General features: G+C 36.4%; 1 protein-coding gene across 1 annotated transcript in view; it reads left to right on the top strand.

The window, feature by feature from the left end:
* CNTNAP4 (contactin associated protein family member 4) overlaps positions 1 to 23,598 on the top strand; it is a 304,206-nt gene that overhangs the window by 209,660 nt on the left and 70,948 nt on the right. The window contains exons 10-13 of the mRNA XM_075931856.2: positions 3,456 to 3,627; positions 12,149 to 12,255; positions 16,552 to 16,671; positions 22,834 to 23,031. Coding sequence (XP_075787971.2) covers positions 3,456 to 3,627; positions 12,149 to 12,255; positions 16,552 to 16,671; positions 22,834 to 23,031 — 597 coding nt within the window. The remainder of the gene's footprint in view (positions 1 to 3,455; positions 3,628 to 12,148; positions 12,256 to 16,551; positions 16,672 to 22,833; positions 23,032 to 23,598) is intronic.

Genomic DNA, 23,598 nt, shown 5'->3' with positions numbered 1-23,598 from the left:
ATCACGCCTGGGTGTACTAACACAAATTTTTGCTTCTAGTTATATATAACGGTATCTAGTAATGGCTTTTATCCACAGAGTCTAATATTCATTGCTTGCCCTCTCATGTCGCGATGGGTATAACTCTACTGCAGTGTATGTTGAGTCTTAACATTTTGAAAGGTTTTTAAAAAGCAATTAGTTATTTTCTGTTCTGTTTGCTTCAGCAATAAGTTGTCATTTAGTTTTTAGTTTAAAACTCACATTTACTTACTACCCAATAGAAGACTATATACATTCATTTTAGAATTGGCACCTTTTTAAAAAGAATTGTATTTTACCACATATATAGTATTTGTGGTATTTGCAATGTTTTCTGTATGATGAACTCTGTGGATTCTTCATCTTGGAAGTTTTTAAATCAATAGGGCTATGTCTAGACTACATCCCTTTTTCAGAAAAGGGATGCAAATTAGACGTATCGCAATTGCTAATGAAGTGGGGATTTAAATCTCCACTGCTTCATTAGATTAAAAATGTCTGCCGCTTTTTTTCGGCACGGAGCTTTGCTGGAGAAAAATGCCAGTCTAGACACTGATCTTTCAGAAAATAAAGCCTTTTCTGAAAGATCCCTTATCCCTTATTTCAAGAGGGATTTGCTTTGGTTTTTTTCTAAAGGGTACTCATGTTCAAATTATTTCAGGAGAGACCTAAAGCCTGTGTTAGACAGCATGATCAAAACATTATCTTTGACTTCATAATCTATGATTCCAGGAGTTGCAAAAATACTAACAATTTAAATGACCAAATGCAATAAATACATGTTTTATAGATTCTAAGGCCAGACAAAGCCATTATGATCATCCTGGGTAACATTTTTAGAAGCCCTTACTTCCCATTTTCCAAAAGTGACTTGGTTTAATATACAGGCTTCCTTGGATACCAAGAAACACCTTAAAGATAAACAGATCAAATAGTAGCACAGATCACACAAGCATCAAGAAAATGCCAAATATTCCAGTTCTTGTACATGTGAACGATAATGCACATATGTTAGTCTTTAAAATGCCACAGGACTCTTCATTATTTTTACAGATACAGCTTAACATGGCTACCCCCTGAGACTTGTCCGATACTAAGGTCTGAGATGCACCATGTAAATAAATAAATAGAGAGTGAAATAAATAATGTTAATTTTTTGTTTAAAAAAGGAAAATCTTTGTTTCATTTTTTCTGTGTTTTCTACACTACTCTTGACTCCAGCATCTCTGATGATGTGATCTGCATCCATGAACACTACAGAGCTGATGGAAAAGATGTACACATCAGGAGGGGCATGGACAGTTATAAGAAAATGGCATAACTAAGCTGTACAACAGGACATTTCTATATTCTCTTTTGGAGGTCAAATTAAGCCCAAATCACTGAAAACTCTGACTATCCACCTCTGAGTTTCTCTGAATACAATTTTATGGTCAAGTCAGAAGCTTATACAATGTCATCCAGAATTGAGAATTGGCTGATGAAAAGCAGATATTTGGAACACCCTTTCTTTTTGTCACGTCAGATCTGAATTTGCTGAAATATTCAGGGTATCTCTGTATACCCATTTAAATATGAAAAGAGGTATTCCAGCAGAAAATATGCATTTTTGTTGGGAATATGAAGTATTAGGGTGCACTGTTTATGGAATTATTTCCTTCACTTTGATATATCATGATTTAAAATGCTGACCACAAGCCTGAAAGACCACTTTCATTAATGTTAATGTAAAATGTTCATTTTTTACTAATAGAACGATGAGAAGACAATATATTTCAAAAAGACAAAAGGTTTTGAAAGAATATGAGATTGGGTTAATTTATTCTGGGCAAGATAGTAGAAATTCAGAATGCTATAAGGGGAAAAAGTAATTGCAACATTAATTAAATTTTACTTAATATCTATCAGCTACTTATTTTAAAATGTACAATTAACTTAATTGGAAATATTCAATTAGTAATTGTCTTGCGTTATGTTTAAAAAACTATTATAATAAAACAGATATGTAAGGGTCTTGTAGCATATTTTATCATATTTAATATTAATATTCTATACTATTTCATTTATTATAATGCAACAGATCTTTAAGGTTTTTGTGGCTTAATTTCACTATCCTTGAATTCTTGAAAATCCTTTGATTTGAAAGGGTGTAAATGAGGACAGAATTAGTTATTCTTTCCAGGTATGAACCCTTTAGTATCACTAAGTAGTATATTATTAAAATATTGTTGTTCTTAAGTCCCAGTATTGATGAAGTCCTGAGCACTTAAAACTCTTGTACAAAGCAGTCAGCATTGCCAGGGTAGAAGCCTTTGTTTTCCTTCATGTTCTGTATTATACTTTTTGAAAATCTCTCCAAACTTACTGTTTTTCACCCTCTTCAATGTATCCCTTAGTTATTGTTTTCCCATAGAATAAATCTCACCATCTTTATGCAGGATTTAGACAATATCTATTAGCTCAATGGAATATGTAAGTGTCATTTCATGGAGACATTAGGAGACAAGAAACTCTTTGATCGCACCTAAGAGTTAATATTGTTTGAGATTAAAGTAGGATCCTTGTGCATCATTCTTGTAGTAAGATTGACCTCTGGAAGAAAGTTAACCAATTTATAAATTGGAGGCATGTCATGTAGCTGCTCATTAGTGTATTACTGTTTTTTCTATATCAAACGAAGTGAATGAGTACTACATGGAATTCCTCCTCTCGACCCCTCCCAACTCCCCCCCGGAGTCTCAACACTGGAGCAAATAGCTCACTGCTTTACATAAAATGTTCATTTACTAGGCTCTATTCATTATATCTTTTCTTCCCCAGCAGCAACATTTTCACAATATTCCTTTTGATCTGGTTTGTTCCAGTGGACTTCATTTATGCATTTTACTCGCATTGTAGTTATGCCTTGAAAGACAATATATGCATATGGTAGTTTTTTTAAATTATGAAAGCAAAATAATAATAATTACAAAAATAAGCAAATACATTCAGTACTCATTTTCATTTCAACTTGGGTTGTGTAACACAACTTGGGTTGTGTAAAACAAGTTAATTTTCCAAATCACATTCTCTGAGCATTTTGAACTAACGTTTCTTGGACTGATAACCCTGATGATTGTGAACAATTTATTTCCATAAAGATAAAGCCCATTTAAATTTGGATTTTTATGTTTGGGTTATTTTTTATTCCAATTGTTTGATACTATTCTTTATAAATATCACATGAGTACCCAGGAACATAAAGAAAATTAGAGTATTACACAACATGAACAAGAGGATCAGTGTTATTATTCAGAAGAACTCTTGGCTAAGCCTTCCTCACAAAACTTACAAAGGCAGGAAATATAAAAAGTAGGGACTGAAATATAAAAAGTGCTTTTATAAGATAAATCTCTTCCCAATATTAATTGTTTTGTTTATTCTGTCTGTTTCAGGGTGTCCTAATAATGGCAACAGCTCTGAATGTAAAAATCCATTTGCTGGTTTTCAAGGATGTATGAGACTTATTACCATTGGTAGCAAAGCAGTAGATCTGATTTCAGTACAGCAAAATTCCCTTGATAACTTTAGTAATCTTCAGATAGACTTGTGTGGTATCATAGACAGGTAAGAAAAGTCTGTTTATTTATGAATCGGTTGTTTTCACACTTTTCACTGGAGTTCAAGTACAGAGCTGTCAGAAAATAGTACGTTTTGATAACTCTTCTACCATATTCCCTAAAGTCTAAAACAATTACAATGTACTCATTACAACTAATAGAAGCTCTTTGCAGTTGTATTAAGTCACTCCTTACAAATAAAATAGTAAACATGATTAGAACCATTTGTTGTGGTTTTTGACTTATTGTAAAGGCTTATAAATTTATGTAGGAAACAACTTCCTTTCTGTAACTGAAACTCCTACTATTGTCCTCATTGAAAATTGTGGTGGAGCGTTCTTTTGAAAGAAATGTATGGCCTATTATACTTGTTCCCTGCAGGGAATTGTGAAAATGTGAAAAATTATTTTTAGATGCTGAGGGAATTCACTCTACTGTGTGAATTTGGAATATAAAGCTGATGGTGACTGATTCTTTCAGTTTGCATAATAAAGAAAATATTCCCCTTCTAATTTTAAGTAAACAGATAATTATATGCAAGTCATATAAAACTATTGTAAGTCTCAGAACATTAATACATGAAATTAGTAGATTTAGTTTACTCCACAGAGTACTGTAGTTTGTTATAATCCTTCATTAGATATGATTTGTTATGGCTGACAATCTGTTCAGGGTAAGTTCGGAACTGATTGAGTGTATACATTTCTACAAACTGCTTCCCATCCTTTAAGAGGTGTCAATTTTAATCTATTCTGGATGTCACTACTGGGGTCATGCCTGTCTTTTGAAAATCAGAAGGTAGCTTACTGTGTTATTCTTGTAGTCCTTTAACTAATTTTACAAATAAACATACAGAGAGGAAAAATTCAAAAGTGGAGGAATGTAAGACCATTTGTTTAAATCTCTATCCCTTCAATTAAGTTAGCACTGGTAACCACGGAACTTAATTATAAATACAGTTCTTGTGTCTTTTAAAAACAACGTATAGTTATTAAAATCTATTTCTATATTTGAAAGTTTATTCTATATAGAGCATTAATCCCACCTCTCAAATTTCCAGAGCTATAGTGAGGGACAGAGACACTTTGGGTATGTTTACATTGCAATAAAAACACTTGTGGCCTTCAGTCTGAAACTATGTCATCTGATTGGGGCTCAGAGGGTGTGGCCTTCAGGTGAAAAATAGTAATGAAGACATTCAGGAATGGGATGGAACCTAGCCTCTGAAAACAACCCTCATTCTGGGTCTCAAAGCCCAGGTTCCAATCCAAATATCTGCACTGCTGCAGATCTTTTATTGTAGCACAGAGATGCCCTTATCATGAATCCTGTGGCTCCACTAAAGTCAAGAGAAAAACTCTCACTGACATCAGTGAGGTCAGGATTCACCCTCTAAATTGTTGGATCCTGTTGGCAATGCAATACAAGGGGAGGTATAATTTCCACCCAAATTGTTTTACTGTTGCATCTTTTTTTTTTTTTTTTTTTTTTTTTTTGTTCTCGACTTACTTCTCAATGTCACTTCTTCCATTACCTCTCCTCCTCTATTCGGTCTCCGTATCTAGTGCTTTCTCTTACTCCATCATAATGTGTTTGTTTTATGTCATTTGTTGTCCTCTTTTTCACCGTCCATCCAGTGGTATCCTGTCTAAGAATGTTTTTGACATCTCTATAACATATCAAGTCACCTCACCTTTCTTTCTTGATATCAAGGGGATGCAGGAGAGGACTCTTGTGGAAGAGCCCCAAAGGGAAGCTGCAGAGAGGAACACAAGGCCCCTTTGACTAACCAGAGACTTGAACCCTGGGCCCTCAGATTGAGTCTGATGTTCTACTGATTGAGCTAGGCAGATATATGGGGAAGATTGGGTTCAGAGAGACAAAATAATAGGAGAAAAATTGAGCAAAGACCTATTGGTGCTTCACATGAACTCATCTCCCACCCAGAGGAGCAATGAATAATGGCTCACAGTTGCTACTGATCACTCTGTGTCACTGCCTCTGCTGTACCATCATCCATTCTGCTGCTGTCCTTCATCTTGCCACTGTTCACTCCACCTATAGTCTGACCCATCATCAATGGCCCTACACTGTAACCATCTGCTATCAGGGGTTGGTATTAACTGATTGGTGACATAATTACGAGATCTTAAAGATACCAGGAAAATATGATTGGGGAAAGAATATTGTAGCACCCACTGTTAGACTTGTAGTGCAAACACAAAACAGTGATTTCTCAGAAGTTCTAGACCAAAATATTTTTCCTAGTATCAGGAGAGAAAGATAAAGAGCTTGTGTTTGGCCAAGTTGAGTGTGTTAAAAGGAGGCAATCTGCTTGGAGATGTTAGCCTGAGCTAAAAATTAGTTTGTTTGGAGAAAGACAGATCCAGAGCAGACAAATAAAGAGGGTGGAAAGATTCTACTATAACAGATCTTAATACAGGATCTGACTTCACTTATATGGTGTTTTTCTATTGTAAAGCAGTTAGGTTGCTTTTGTAGATAAGGATTATGTGGATAAACCTAGCTTATGACATTTTTTCTACATGGTATAGTTCTGGCTTTCATGAGTCAATGGGCATACTACGTGTGATTCTAGGTGTGTTGTACAATGAAGTCTATTTATAAGCTCTTTAAAAAATGGATCTGTCTACACACTCTGAAGCCATGTGTTAAAGTGCTGCTCTGGAGCTTTTGCTCTTTGAGTTGATGAAACACACAATAATTGCAAACATAAATAACTCTTATCTGTGGTTACAGGTCTCTGTTTCACTTGCATAGTGATCCCAAACATTCATTTAAAATACCTATCACCAACCACCTGATGTTTTACTTCCCTTCCTATTTTCACATTTGTGACTTTGTTTTCTGTGTTGCTTCATTACTTATTTGTACTGTTCTATGTCTGTGCACTATTAATCAAATTTAGAGCCGATATCCCAGAGAAATAATATAAGCCTGAATGCATACCTTTGTCTGTCCTTTGCAGTGTAAGTAAATATTGTATTAATATTTGCAAGGAGAGCATGAAAGTTTCCAGTTGACTCATAGATTGCTTTAGCATCTTAAAGCTGAGCTATGTGAGGATAATACACATTTTGGTGTGTTTACTAGTTTGAGTTGTTAGAAAGGATGATAAAATACATGTAGTCCCCATCAAATACAATATGATGGGGACCAATGTAGCTACAGTTATTCAAGACGGGGGGCTGGACTCGACCTCTCGAGGTCCCTTCCAGTCCTATTATTCTATGATTCTAAGAGAGAGATCTTGGAGTCATTGTGGATAGTTCTCTGAAAGCATCCACTCACTGTGCAGCAACAGTCAAAAAAGCAAATAGAATATTAGGAATCGTTTAAAAAGGGATAGAAAATAAGACAGAGAATATCTCATTGCCACTATATAAAACTATAGTATTCTCACATCTTGAATATTGTGTACAGATCTGGTTACCTCATCTCAAAAAACATAGATTGGTATTGGAAAAGTTTCAGAGAAGGACAACAAAAATTATTAGAGGTTTGGAACAGGTTCCATATGAAGAGAGATTAAAAAGACTTGGACTTTTTATCTTAGAAAAGATGAGATTAAGGGAGAATAAGATAGAAGTGTATAAAATCTTGACTGGTGTGGAACAAGTGACTAAGGAAAGGTAGTCAAGTATCAGAGGGGTAGCCGTGTTAGTCTGAATCTGTAAAAGTGATGAAGAGTCCTGTGGCACCGTATAGACTAACAGATTTATTGGCGCATAAGCTTTCATGGGAAAAGACCCACTTTGTCAGATTCATGTGACATGCAGCCAATAAATCTGTTAGTCTATAAAGTGCCACAGGACTCCTTGTCGCTTTTTAAGGAAAGGTTATATACTTATTCCCACAGTTTAAGAACTAGGGGTCACCAAATTAAATTAATAGGCAGCAGGTTTTAAAACAAACAAAAGGAAATTTTTCTTCACTCGGCACATAGTCAACCTATGGAACTCCCTGCCAGAGAATGTTGAGAAGACTAGGACTTTAACACGGTTCAAAAAAGAGCTAGATAGATTTATGGAGATTAAGTCTATCAACGGCTATTAGCCAGTATAGGTAGGAATGGTGTCCCTAGACTCCGTTTATATGGAAATGTATAACAGGAGAGGGATCACATGATGATTCCTGTTGTATTCCCTCTCTCTGGGGCATTTTGTATTGCCCACTGTCAGTAGACAAGATACTGGGCTAGACTGACCTTTGGTCTGACCCAGTATGGCCGTTCTTATGTTCTCAGGCTACATCTAAACTCCACCCCTCTGTCGGCAGAGGGATGTAAATTAGACATTTCGAAAGTACAAATGAAGCAGGGATTTAAATATCCCGTGCTTCATTTGCATAATCGCGTCATGGCGCTGTTTCGAACAAGTGTGATTTTGAAACTGAAACCACGGTTTAGATGTGGGTTTTTTTGGCAATGGGATGCTTTCTTGAAAGAGGAGTACAGGATGTTTAGAAAAAGCACCCCATTGTCAAAAAAAATGTCTAAACCGTGGTTTCAGTTTCAAAATGGTGCTTGTTCGAAAGAGCGCCGTGATGCTATTATGCAAATGAAGCACAGAATATTTAAATCTCTGCTTCATTTGCACTTTAAAAACATCTAATTTACATCCCTCTTCCAAAAGAGGGGTGTAGTTTAGCCGTAGTCTCGGTGTTAATTTTCTCTTTATTTGATATTAAATAAACATTGTAAGCATTGCTCCTTTTTAATCATCCCTTGTTTTAAATTTTTTGTCTTCCATACCCATGAACTGTTTAAAATATATACTTAGATATAAGTTTTTTGTTTGTACTGGTGATGCACATAAGAAAATTCAAGGATGGAAAATGTTAGAGGGAAAACTGCTTTTTTCCTACAGTGTTTGCTTAAAAAACACTTCACAGTTATGTTTAAAAAACTCAAGGTTACCACTAAACACTGTTTCTATCTGGCCAGCCTCAGCCATTGAATGATTTTGAGGCACATTGTTACCAAGTTATTGGCTCTGTGGTGCAAAGCATTGCTCTGTGGATTTTACAGTCATAGTGGTAGCAATTTTCTCCTTTATAAGCCAATTAACAATCAGGTGAATCCTAAGTATAATTGTAGTATACAACAAAATGGCTATTATTTTAGAATGAATTACGAATTTATCACACAATGTGCTACTTTCAAGAGCAAAAATTAAAGTGGGTGATATAGGTGATATGGGAGAAATGCCCTATATAGTTCTATCAAATTTAAGGGACTACAATTATGAGAGCGTCTAGGGCCTACCAAGAGATTAATCCAGCCCTGTCTGCTGCCACCTGCCTCTGGAAGTGGGTCAACTGGGGTCCCACCCAGCTCTCAACAATTTCAGGAGCTACTGTAGTATAGGAAATTTCTTCCAAATAAACGGTGTCTTAAAGCAGGCCAATTTTTCAATATTGGTTTTCCATGTATCTGGAGGAGAATAGGCCCCAAATAATGCATCATACTAATTTCTTGGATGGCCTGTTGATCAGTTATTTACTCTTTGGGCAATTGGCAATGTTCTCTCAGTCTCCTGTTTTTGTTCAATTTTCATTTAATTAATTGATTCTTTCTTTTTAATATTTTCTTAATATCTTACTATAATCTTTCTGACCCCTTGTTTTGTGCTTACCTTGTTATACCCATCTCTCACTCACTGCTCTTGACTTCCTCCTTCACTGTGTCCTTTTAATGGTATTACAGATGTCTGTGTTGCTATGTGACTCTCATAATCCCCTGGGTGCACAAATATTTCTCTTCAACTATTTCTCTTTCATGTCCTTTCTCTCTATTGCTATATCAATTTACTATCGTATTTATTAAATGCTAATTACGCATGAGCCATCCCCAAAATAGCTTTAAAGGACAGTAAGTCAGTTTAAATGCCTTACAAAGTTAGTGCACCGAGTCTCTGAGGAGAGAATGTCAGGAGCATCTGTCATAGTTATATCAGCCCCTATGAACAGAAGTAAGATGGCCTATAGAGGATTATTATCCTTCGTAACTTGGCAGCAGGAATCAAAAGTTCAAATGGAGATGTAAGTTCTTGAGCCTACAATTATACTTAAAATAATACAGGTTTCTATACTTGTTCTTGACACTTTTGTGTCTTTCCACATAATTTGCAAACCTAGTAAATAGAGTGTTCTGGATAGATTCTTTAATACGTTACTACTGTGTAAAACTCTACACTCTTTCTTTGAAAAAGTATGTATTTGTGTTCTGATTCAGTATGGTGTTTTGAAGATTAGCTTTTAATTATCTTTGGTCTAATGCTTTAGTTTCTGAGTAACACATCATCTGTAGATGTCATGCGTTTAAGAAGTATGCTGCCAAGTACCATATGGCAAATGCCTCTTTCTGGTGTTTTTCGAATAAATGGAGCATTATAATTTAGTTAGAAATTAGCTATGTTTTGGAGCTGCATCAATGGAAAGGGTTTACTAAGATGTGTTTCTTCATAGAGAGGGCTATTGTTAATCTAAGTTCAGTCAGGGTTTCAATGAACTAGATAATTTTTATGGCAATACTTTGTTTTATGAAACCTGGAAGGGAAGGAAGAGCCAAAATTCAATGTTAAAATGTTTTAATTATAATTTCCATTGTTTCTAGTTATATTAAACCTGGTTTAAGCATTTTCAGTTTCACCTCAGTTTTTGATCATGTGTATTAAAAAGCTAAATTGAAATGGAAGTGGAGTCAATATAAATGGCAATCAGGAAAATCGCTTAAGTTTTGTGGATAGTTATGTATTTATCAGTAAGATGGATACCACATATTTATTGGGGGAAAACATTGCAGGAGGATGGTGAAAAATTGCTGAATGACAATTAAAGAAATGACTTATGAGTTTGACTGTTAGTATATGTGTATATAATAGAGCTGGTGACTGGTCTCATCTATACAGCATAAAAACACCTCTACTCCATATTTGTTCTGCAAGAACAATTCCTTTCAATGACCGCTATAGTGTTTAGTATAACAATAGTTCAGTCTCAGGTATATAAAAAATGTTATGCCCTAGTCAGAATAGCTCAAATTATAATGCAGCTAAATTCTGTATTTATCATGCAGAGCTGAGATGCAGAAACCTATTGTGTAAATGAGGTAAAAGATAAAGGCCAGTTTCTTAGATTGTATTCTTGGGTATAATTATGCTGAAATCAGTGGAATTAGATTTATTTACATTACTCAATTTTTCTCCTAGTATTTTGTCTTTATGAACCCAATCTTTCCCATATATCTAAAGAATAAACAGTAGTGGAAGTATGAATCTGAATATTTCCAGATAGACTAATACACTGAAGTATTTCTGACACCACTAACGTAATACTTATCTAAGATTATTAAATGTATTGAAAAATAACAGTGAGGTACGGTGAAAGAATTTAAGTTCTCTTTTGTTAAAATAATTATTTGTGGTTACTCTCAGCAATAAAGCCTTCTTATACATTCTGAATAACAATTAAGTAAAGCATGAAGTCTCCTACTCAGTATCTTTAGGATTTGGGGCAAGGATTTAATGTCCTCCTCTTTTGCCCCCAAATCATGTAGTAGTTTGTAATTTATACTAAGGAATATCTCTGCAGTTTCCACCATTGAATAGTTATGGCTAAATTTTCTTCTTAGTTATACTATTGTAAATCAAAAGTAATTCCACTGAGTTTCTCCAGATTTTCACTCAGATAACTAAAATCAGAATTAGAAGTCTAGATTAGGGATGTTAAGGACTAGTCGACTAGCCACATCCCCTTCACTTTCCCTATCAGATAGAAGCAGCAAGAGGGGAAGAAGACGGGGGTACTTCAAAGCAGCAGCACAGCATGGAGGCCGGCATCCTGGTCTCCGTGCAGCGCTGCCACTTTGAAACGCTGAGGCAGTCACTCCCTATTCACTACCTATTCCCATACTTTACAGAAAAGAAATATTTTATACTTCTCATAATCATATAATATGGACAATAATCCATCGAAGTGCTGCATTGTTCTGAAACATCCTATGGAAGAAAATGCAGCTGTTATGAAATTGTCCAGTGAATTATGAATGGTAATTTATCATTGATGTATCAATTAGTACCATATTTTCATAATAGAGACTTAGCAGCAGCCACAATGAAAATTATTATGTATTTTTATTGCAGGGATCAGAAGGGTAGGTGTGTTAGTCTGAATCTGCAAAAGCAACGAGGAGTCCTGTGGCACCTCATAGACTAACAGATTTATTGGAGCATAAGCTTCTGTGGTCAAAGACCCACTTTGTCAGATGCATCTGACATGCATCTGACGAAGTGGGTCTTTGCCCACGAAAGCTTATGCTCCAATAAATGTTAGTCTATAAGGTGCCATAAGACTACTTGTTGCTTTTATTTATTGCAGGTGTCTCTTCCATGCATACAACACTCATCTTTACACCTCTCTTATCGTCTTTATCATAAAGGCCATGCTGTGATAACTAAGGTTACTGTAAACGTACAAAGGTGACTGTTTCTTTTTTGTCCTTTTAGATGTTTGCCTAATTATTGTGAGCATGGTGGTGAATGCACACAGTCCTGGAACAGCTTCTTCTGCAACTGCACTAACACAGGTTACATGGGAGCTACTTGCCATTACTGTAAGATCAAGATCTTTTACTGGTTTAGTTATGAGTTATTGTACTGTACAAGAAATACATGTCTATTAAAAACATTTCACTATTCTTAATACAAATAGTTTACAAGAACAGGTTCAAGGAAAGAGTTTCTAAATTATCGAAAAGATTAAGGAACACAAATCCTATTACAATTCAATGAGACTAGTCATCCTAAATCATTTGTATCTGAATATTTCTCCCTTAGTTCATAGATTTCATGATTTACTTAGGTGGACCTGATTCTCCTCTCATACTGGTATAAAGGGCCTAATTTAGCAAAATGTTGCTACTCAGCAAAAGCACTAAGCACATGCTTAACTTTGAAGTCAATGGGGTTTAGCATATACCTAAACTTCAGCACATGCTTAACTAATTTTCAAAATCAGGAGCAACTTCAAGTGAGTGACAGTGGGGTAAAAAATGCCCTATCCCCTAGGCCACTCTAGAACCCACCCCACCTCCCTAACTTCATGGCGTCCCTTATCCTGCCTTCCTAATTGGAGAGCCAGGTCCATCCCTGGGGCTGCCGGTGTTAACAGGGGTAAATGGGAGAAAAGAATGAAGCCATGTTAAACAAATCCAGCAAGCACATCACTTAGCTTTCATTCATCTGTAGAAGTTCTACACATGGAGTCCTTTGCAGGGTCAGCCTATGGATAAGGGAGAATTTCAAAACATATTAGTGTAGCCATAAAAGTATCTGAATGAGCTTAATACCCAGCATCTGATTCTTGCCTTACTTTCACTAATTTAATATAACGCCACTGATTTCACATGAAGTGATCTAGATTTACACTGGCATATGTGAAATGAGCATGAAGCCTGGTAGGGATGGGGCTTTTTTCTGTTTAAAGGGACAGCTTATAAAGGAAAGCCATTGGTCTTTTGTTCTGAGCTCTATAAAAAGAATGATGTAAATACCAACATGACTATATATTATTAAAGTGAAAATGTAAAAATGGTGTGGTTAAAACAAACCCCTCCTTACACAATTTATACAATAGCCCAATAGCACAATAGCCACAACTTTTGTAGTGTTTAAGGCCAGAAGGGACCACTAGGTCATCTAGTCTGATCTCCTCGTAGCACAGGCTACCAACACTATCAAGCAGCCACACACTAAACCCAACAACTGAAATTAGACCAAAGTATTATAGAGCCATAGGAGACCTAAATATTCTAGACTGAGGTGAGTCATTGCTCAATGCCTCTGCAGTGGCACAGAAATTAAATGAGATATACATAGGCAATCCTGACAAGTGACCCACACCCATATCTTGCAGAGGAAGGAAAAACCCTGCCAAAGTCACACTCAATCTGACCTGGAGGAAAATTATTCCCCATCTGAAATCCTGAAGCATGAACTATAGGAGCATAGGACATAAACTAGAAGTGTGTCCCAGGGCTGTTAAGCTAAGCCTGCAACTGCCACAAACAACTGGTCATATAGTTGCATTAATAAATTAGTCCATCTCTCCCAAAACTAGTTAAGTTGTTTCCTCGCCAAGCTCCTATTGAGAATCAGGTGGAAAATGGAGTTCTGGTCTGTTCTGAAACAAATTAAGAATTTGAAGAAACTGCTTGTTGCCATTGAATGCCAAACTTTATAAAGACTTTTTCAGTGCCATCTAAACTCTAAGAAGCATGAATTGCTAGGTAGCGTTGCAAGATTTATGGATAAGGTAAACTTTTTATAGGAAGGGAGGAACATTGATGGAACAGGCTTTTTCACAGATCATTGTGAGCATCATAATTTTTAATAAGTTATCTACTTATGAAGGGTGTAAAAATAGCAATGCATACCATCACTTTCTAATGATCAGCACTTTTCATCAAGAGTCCAATGGTGTGTGCATAAGGTGTATGACAGTCTTCCTGCTCAATTTTAATGTTGAAAAATAGAGTACTTTTTATCAAGAAAGCACTGTGAAGTATACAAGTTGATATTATGTAGTAGTTGCAATGGCATATCATTTTGTCCTTTTACATTTGTTTACGGTAGCTTAGTAATGGTTACAACTTTACAGTTTTATGATGCTGTTCTGTCAATAATTTGAAAGTTAAGGGCTGTATTCTATATTCTATGTACTAAATTCCCATTGACTTAAATGACAGTTCTGCACAATTACAGAAAAAGATAATATGGGCATTTTGTTATTGAATGAACATTGGGACTCTTGATATAATAAGCTTAGCAATGAGTTCTTGATTAATGGTAACATTGTATCGGATCATACTCCCTGAATCTGCTTCAGAGGAATTATAATTTTTCATGCTGTTGCTACTAGTATAACATTCAAAATGGATATGATGTTATGTCATTGCATACTGCCTCTATAAGACTTTTATCCTTTTTATTTTATACTGAGAATTGATTTAAGGCTTCTTACCCTTGGAAGCCATAATTTAAAACTTGACTATGACCGTGTCTACTGGGTATTTCAGCAATCAAAAAAATTGGTTTATTTAGTAATTTTAGTTTAATGAGGACATTTGGTTTCTTAACTTATAATTCAATATTATGGACCTAATTGAATATGAACATATTGTAATGAGTCAGCAAAATAACTGGGAAAAAAATGATGCTCACCATACTCTAGATTCTTTGTTTGGGAGATTTTATATTGGCTTCAAGAGAAGTTGAATCAGGCCCTGAAAGTTGTTTACTGCATGAAGTGATTTGGTCAGCCTTAAAATTAGTGCTCTCAGACTTTCATGCGAAATAGATCTTCACATCACAGAACTACTGTCACAATTTACATTGTGAAACCCTACTTGAAAGAGGTGTGAAGACCAAATAGACAAGTAGCTGAGCCAAGCAGTTTTCTGTGCCAGTTCAGGGAACAGACATCAGTGACGCTCACGTTGTTTATGCCACTGCTGCTCCTGCTCTGTATATTAACATTAGATTTTAGCTATCAATGCTGTAAATTCCAGCACTTTTCAAGAAAGGTATCTTATTTTGTGTAATAGTATATACAGTTGAAAATCTGAATAAACTGAGTTTAAGTAGAAAAAGTATTTTAGATCAAATCCCTTCTTCAGTGTTCCTGATTCCTTTTGTGTTGTGTTTTCATTTATACTGAATATTGAAAAGAGTGTGATATTCATTTTTTCTGTATTTTTTTACAAATATCTTTTAAAAAATACAATGTTGTAGCCATGTTGGTTCAGAATATTAAGGAGATAAGGTGAGTCTTATTGGATCCACTTCTGATGGAGAAAGACAAGCTTTCGAGCATACATACACATAGCTCTTCTTCAGAACTAAAGAGCTCTGAGGAAAAGTAAAAGCTTGTCTCTCTCATTAACAGAAATTGGTTAAATAATAGATAGCACCTCATCCACCTTGTCTCTGTCAGAAAGAAAATGTCCTTAACAAAGTCTATTTAAGTTAGAAAAAAGTCAGTTGGAGAACTGTGTTAAGTAAACTGTAAATTTTAAAAGGAAGACCTCTAGCATGACTACTAGATGACTACTAGATGACCTCTAGAATGACTACAACTATAATTTAAGAAGGTTGAATTGATGCACTTTAGATGTACAATTATTACTCAGCAATATGATTCTCTTAATAGTTTGTTGCCATTTAATTATAGAGCTGGACTCAGAAGTCCAGTTTCCAATAATTGGTCTTATAGAGCCTTCTCAGATCCCTCCATCTTGGATGGTACATAATCTATGTGAGAAGGAGGAGCCAAAATATTTTCTGTCCTGTTTATTTATTCTTGGACTGCAATCTTTGACAAGTTTACCCTGATACTGGGGAAAAAAATAGAGGAAGAATCAAGATCTGCAGAGTAGCCAAAAGCATGAGCAAAATGTGTCAGAAAATATGTATTTCAGTTGGAACTGCTGGAAATATATACCCTTGCCAAATTGTATGTAATAAGTCTGAAGAGCTGATTAAATTGAAAAGGTTAATGTTCAGTTTACAAGTTCCTTGTAATCTGAAAATGAAGTCTGTTGCTCAATATTATTCATCTTGACATTAAGTAATCAGTTTCCATAGCCATTTGTCCTTCCCTTAGACCCCCAAGTTAGGAGGCAAAAAGAAAATCCATAGAAACATCCATTCAGATTCCTCCCCAGTGAAAACAAATTCTATTTACTGATGCAAATAATAGTACAACTTTTGGTTTTTTTACTGTGTGACTTCCCCCGTTTTTCTTACTTTGAAATCCATGTTATATTGTCCAACTTTCCACATTTTTCCATCTCCCGAATAAAAGGTAAAATGATGCCATTAGGTTTGTAATGGAAGATGTTCTTTTTCAGCCATCTATGAGCAATCATGTGAAGCCTATAAGCACACAGGGAACACGTCAGGCTTTTACTATATCGACTCAGATGGAAGTGGCCCGTTGGGACCATTTCTAGTATACTGCAATATGACAGGTGAGTTGATAAACTTCATACCTGGACCTGTATGCATGCTCATTATATCCATACAAATAGGAAGTTCTGTAGCTCATGACTTTAATGTACATGTGTACAGGAAAATAAAGATGACTCCTCAACTCAGAATATTGGGCAAAGAATTAACTGTAGAAATTAGAATAATACGACACAGATTGAAGCTAACGCTCCGTTCCTGTTGTGCACTGCATAAATGGGACACATGCCCTATTTGTGGAACATTTCAGACTAGTTCATTGTCTGCACAGTTTTGGTTTCACAAAGTTAGATCTTACTTTATACGCATTTTAAGAAACTGAAATATAAGAATCAGAGGGGTAGCCGTGTTAGTCTGAATCTGAAAAAGCGGCGAGGAGTCCTGTGGCACCTTATAGACTAACTGAAATGTTGGAGCATAAGCTTTCGTGGGCAAAGACCCACTTTTTCAGATGCATGCTGAAATAAGAGAATTTTCTGGAGAAAATAATTGATTTTCCCTCCTTATAATTCAGATTTGACCTTTATTTGGTGGCAGGAATACTGATATAAATCTTCTCTTTTAAATTGTGTATTACTTGTAATTGTTTTGGGTAGACCTGGTTTAACTAATAAGACCCACATAGCACCCACAATGTGAGAGCAGTAAGGTTTAGACATCCAATTGATCTTTACTGTGCCTATTCCTATGTGTGCCTGCTACATTGTAGATGCTAAATTATTTCAAAATCTGATATGTTTAAATTTTTATGCTGTGTTCTTTTAGTTTTAATTAGTTTTTCTTTAGGCTATGGTCATTTTAATAGAAATTTTCACTTCAATGGTTTTCTAGCACAAACCCAATATTGTAGAGTTAGCATTACAAACATTTCAGGGTACTTAAAAAAAAAACCCTGTCTTTTGGAAAAATGAATAGAAATATTTCTTTTGATCTCATGTTCTATAAAAATTGATTTTTAAGTACATTTACCTGGGTAACAATTTTTAGTGCTTCTGAAACTTTGAGGGCTTTATTTTTCAACCCTAATAATATTCATTGAACATTGTTGGATTTTTTTATGTGTAATATGTTTACCTTGAGGGAATATAGAGAGAATCTATAATAATCATGTTTGTCTTGAATGATTAGTAGGAGCCTAACATCTAAGACAGGGGTGGGGAAACTAAGGATGTAGCCCCCAGCTTGCCTGGATCTGATCCCTGAGGTCAAGGATCCCTCTCCCCCAGCACTGGGCAGCCCGTGGTCGTTCTAGAACACTCCTGCCATCCTTCCAAAGGGCTGGAGCACACAAAATCCACTAGCCTGGTCCTCCCCCAAGCTCTGGTGTGCATGCGAAATGTGGGGAATGTCTTTCTCCTTCTCAGTCAGGGACCATGTCACTGAGGGAGGCGTTCTTTTTTTCTTTTATGTGTGGCCCCCAATCCCAAAAAGGTCCCTCACTCTTACTCTTAGCAAAGCTGCTCACTGAGCTTTTCAGAACAGTCTCAGATTCTTTACACATATCAAAATAATGGAAGGTGAATATAAAACTGCCATGGATCTTCATGTGGCCAGGATTTAGATCATATTGGAAAACCCAACTGCTAACTCTGCCTGAAAAAATAAACAAAATACAGGACTATGTAGCACTTTAAAGACTAACAAGATGGTTTATTAGGTGATAAGCTTTCGTGGGCCAGACCCACTTCCTCAGATCAAATAGTGGAAGAAAATAGTCACAACCATATATACCAAAGGATACAATTTAAAAAAAATGAACACACATGAAAAGGACAAATCACATTTCAGAACAGAAGAGGGATGCGGGGGGGGGGGAGGAGGAAGGTAAATGTCTGTGAGTTAATGATATTAGAGGTGGGGAAAGGTAGATGTCTGTGAGCTCACAGACATCTACCTTTCCCACCTCTAATATCATTAACTCACAGACATTTACCTTCCTCCTCCCCCCCCCCCCGCATCCCTCTTCTGTTCTGAAATGTGATTTGTCCTTTTCATGTGTGTTCATTTTTTTTAAATTGTATCCTTTGGTATATATGGTTGTGACTATTTTCTACCACTATTTGATCTGAGGAAGTGGGTCTGGCCCACGAAAGCTCATCATCTAATAAACCATCTTGTTAGTCTTTAAAGTGCTACATAGTCCTGTATTTTGTTTCAGCTACACCAGACTAACACGGCTACATTTCTATCACTGAAAAAATAAAGAGTGTGCTTTAATTGAGAAAGCAGTGTAACTGGTATTGGTAACATATTTTTGGATTAGCAGTTAATGAAATTGCCAATATAACTATCTGACCCCTAAAAAGAAAGCTCATAGAATGCTAGCTACATGATTAACTAATATGAGAATAAACCAAAGAAGAAGCTCATGGTAGAAAGACTCCAGTAAAAGGAGGAAACCAAGATCGAGGTATACCTTAGTGTCTGGTTTACCCTTGTCATGTATCCATGAACAGCTGCAAGTGCTTCTATCACTCTCTTTATTCATCACATTAAGAAAATCTCATTGATCAGTTCCTCATCTAGAGAAGCAGCCTGACAGGACAAATCTGCAATATTAGTCGTCTTAGTTTCCTCATGACTGGTATTCCCTTTTCCCACCAGAAACCATGAAGGCAGATGCCACATTTCTTGCAGTGCTGCCTTGCTATTGCTATAACTTTATTGTTCAGCAGCTGGGAGGGAGGTTCCATTACCCGGTCTCATTCTTAGAGGTCAATTTCAAAATCATAAACCTTGGATCCAAAGAGCCAATCAAGATGAAATTTTTTTTTCCAGAAATATTGTTTTTTTTGGTTTTGCCCCTTCTGGGGGTGTAAAAGTAAATGTAACAGCTGCTTTGTTTCTCTTATTCTTTCTCATTTGCCATAAATTCTATAGAAAAAAATAGCTCTGACTTTGCTCCACTTTTAACTTCCTGTTTCTCAAAAGCACTAGCATGCATCTTTTTTCTAGGCAAACATTTACAAGTATTGGTAATAAATCTGCATATGTAGATTCATTTAAGTTCAATATTTGTTTAATAGGCTTCTGGATGTTTCTCAAAGACGTTGTTGTTGTTACCTGCTTATCCTACTGGTGTTTTATAGTTCTTTCCTTATTCTAAATTTCTTTTTAGTGTAAATCATACCTAGTTTGCAAGAAATTTGAGAAATAAAGCAGAACTGTTAGAGTAAGAAGGAAATATATTGATTAAAGCCCCAGGAGAATTTAATCCTACGAATACGTTCAGTGTAAACAAAATGGTTAAGATTTACAGTAGTGAGTTCTTATGGAAGTTGCAAAGCCAGCAAGGGCAGAGGGTGAATTATTAGAATTACGTTTGGGTATGAAGTACCAATGGTATGCTGAAGAGCTGATTCTGTATTTGACTCAGCTGATAAAAATCAGATTCAATATGTAACCAGTTCACTCATCTTTAGACTCAAAAATACATTTAGGGTTTTTTAGTTTGATTGTGCACACCTTAATAGGGCATAATCCCAATCCGTCTCTCTCTGTGCACAGAAGAGAATGTGCAAGATGCACCATTCTGTGCATGGAATAGTATACTGCCTTACCTTCAACCCCTATTTAAGGCATTTACCATCCCTAGGAAGACATGAAGGAGAGGAGTCTGCACTCTTCAAAGACAGTGAGTGCCATTGTCCTTAACATATGTGTAGGGTATCTAAAGCCTTCTCTTCTTATCACTTATGCAGTATTCATGACATGTCAAATTCTTTGCATACCTTGGGTTTTGTTAGTGTGACTGAAAACTGTCTTTTATAAGTTCCCAAAGCACAAGCAAACCAGAGCATGACTCTGTTATCACTGGTAGATTTTATTATATTTATGTTGTAACATTATAGCAATTTAATTTGGTTTGCTGCAACATTTTCCACGTCTCAATAGAATTTCAAATAGAACTGCTTTCCTGCCATAACCGTAGTAAAACCTAAGATCAGATTTACAAATATTCATCAGCAAGAACATTTCAAGGACATTTATGATGCTCCCAGTTTCTCCTTTTTGTACACGAGAGGGTCACAAGTTGGAAAGGGCCCATATTACAGGAAAAAGTGGAATATCTTACATTTTTTCAGACAATATTTTGGTAATATTTGCATTCCTCTTGTATCAATTAATTATAATCCCTTCCTTAAATATCTTGTAATCTGGGGTCATTACACTAAGTAAAACCTCAGATCATCCAAGTGATATAAGTTTACGTATCGCTTTTACACTCTATTGTTACTGTTCTTTTTATTAATGTAGCATCCAAAGTTTCAAGTTAGAATTCAGGGCTGCATGTTGTGCTAAGAAGTATCATACACACAGGAAAACAATCATGTGTCTTAAAAGCCTCACAATCAAATTTATAAGACAAATCAGTTAAATGTGCTAGATTATTCTGACTGGCCATAGCCTATTGTTGTGATCCATTTTGCTCCATGGGGACTTCAAAGGAGTCAGTCATTCTTGAAAGCATTTGAACTAAAGACTGATCTCATCTGGAAAATTGGATACAGACATCCTTGTATTTAGGGGCTGTTCAGGTTGGATCCATGTCTAAACTTCTCCGCTCATATTCATGGTTAGCTATAATAAATTGCTTTTAAGGCCAACGAGACACTAATGTATATACTCAACCAGCACTTGATTATTAGATGCACAATACATTTAAAGAAAAAAAACTACTTTTCATCAATAAAAAATGGGTGTGCATCCTTTAAGCTGTTGTAGACAGTACAACAATGCCTAAGACAAGGTAAGGTACTGTTTGTATAGTACAAGGCCTATCTGAAGATAACATGACCAGATATTTTTCCCTGTTACCTTCCAAAATTTGTTCTTGTAGCTTCCACATCCACTTGCTTTAACCATCTCTCTCCTTGAGAAAGTTTTGAGTTATTAGAAAATGACTCCATCATACTGAAAGTGTCTAGATAGACTGCCGATAATCCGGCATCTTTGGGACCCAGGGGGTGCTGGATTATCGGATATGCTGGAGTATCAGGAGGTACTCTGGCAGGGGGCTATGACAGGTCTACTGGGACCGGCACTGTGACTGGCAGGGTGGGGGAATAGTCGGTGGGGAATGGCGTGACGAGGGGCGAACCCTCTGCCGTTTTGCAAGGAGGCAGGGGAAGCCCTGCGCAGCTGCTGGTGACAGGCCAGCTGGGGCTGAAAGCAATGGCGGCAAACATGGGGAGGTGGCAGAACAGAGCAGCTGGGGTGCTGCTGGGTTGTTCCCGCAGAGCCGCCCCTCACCTGAGTGAGTATTTTGGCCAGTGGTATAAATTCTCTAAGAGAAAATCAATTAATTCAAATGAATAGTGTGAAATGTTGCACAGATAATGTAAGTCTAGATATAATCTGGTCTCCATTTATAAACAAGGAATACCTTGGAGAAATAAAAATAGGAAAACCCTATTATTAGGCCCTGTGGTTTTTACTGCATTACAGTTAGCTTAGATTTGTATATTTGGAAAATCAATACAGTAGACTTCTGACAATCCGGCACCTTTCGGACCTATGTGGTGCCGGATTATCAGATTTGCTGGAGAATCGGGAGGTCTGGTACAGCTGGATGGCTTAACAGCTGGCCAGGACACAATCTCCCTCCCTCTCCCCTCCCCTTTCCTCTTCGCGTCTCTCTCCTCCATGCTCTAACCTGATCCTCCTCCTCCTCCTCTTCCCCTCCCCTTTCCCCTCACTGAAGCAAAACGCTCTTCTCCATACTGTAACATGATCCCCCTCCCACAGCCTTATACTCCCTCTGCTTACTGCCAGCACGTGTGCTGAGCGGCAGGCTTTTTAATCAGCTGGTCAGGAGCGCTTGGCATTTTGATGCCGGAGTATCGGGAGTGCCGAACAGTTGGATGCCGGACTACCAGAGTTTTATTGTATTTGTTTCTTTTCATCTAGCTTTCCTTGACTGGTAATGTGCAGGACTGAATGCATGATAAAGAAGTTCTATGAAAGGGACCAGTGATATCTTATTGAATGTATTCAGTTGCTGAACTTTTTAGTAAAATATTTTGTATTCCTTTTCACATCCTACAAAAAGAACAAAAGTCACCTTAATCCCAGTTGTACCTCACTACACATTTTTTTTTCCATTGCTAACTTTTTCAGCTATTTAGCATTCCACATTACTTGTTCCTTCTGTGTTTTGTAAGATACAACTTGGACAATTATACAGCACAACAATACCGACCTGACCAGAGTCAAAAGTGCTAATCGAGAGAACCCACATACCGTGTTCTTCAAGTACACTGCAACCCTAGAACAGCTTCAGGCTACAATTAACTATGCAGAACAGTGTGAACAGGAGCTTGCTTACCACTGCAAAAAATCAAGGCTTTTAAATAAGCGAGGTAAGTAAAGCAGTCAAATCTTATTACGTTGCATGATACCATAGATATTTAATTCTGCCAAGGTTATGGCATTTTGCCACTATACTTTGTAAAATACTTAAATAGCTGACAAATAAATCCCCAATCTATATGTTGTTGAGTGGGATTTGAATTAGAAAAATAAAGGTCAGTTTGAGTTTTATTCAAAGCATTAACTACATTCAAAACCAATGTCTTAATTATTTTTACAATTGAATAGAAATTATACTAAAGCCTTTTCTGGATGGCCTCCAGGAATTGTTTAGATTTTAGTCAGAAATGGTTAATTATCAGGCAAACATTTGGTAAAAGGAGCCAATACACTACATAAATGTCAGCTGAAGTCTTTCAAATACTGTGCATCCTGTAGTGGTTGAATTTGTAAATAGCATGAGGTAAAGTATCACGAACATTACCATGCCATTGTCCAAAATACACTAGCACAGAGGAGACCTAAAGTAAAATGCTGGGAAAATCTCAAAAAATTTATTATGTTATGAGGGAAATTACAAGCTCTTCTGATGTAGTTGAAGTAATCCGAACAAAATA

This window comes from Pelodiscus sinensis, chromosome 6, assembly GCF_052426305.1.
Source record: "Pelodiscus sinensis isolate ZL-2025 chromosome 6, ASM5242630v1, whole genome shotgun sequence".
NCBI classification, from domain to species: domain Eukaryota; kingdom Metazoa; phylum Chordata; order Testudines; family Trionychidae; genus Pelodiscus; species Pelodiscus sinensis.
The sequence above is the reverse complement of the archived record's forward strand: the minus strand, read 5'-3'. Positions and strand labels throughout refer to the sequence as shown.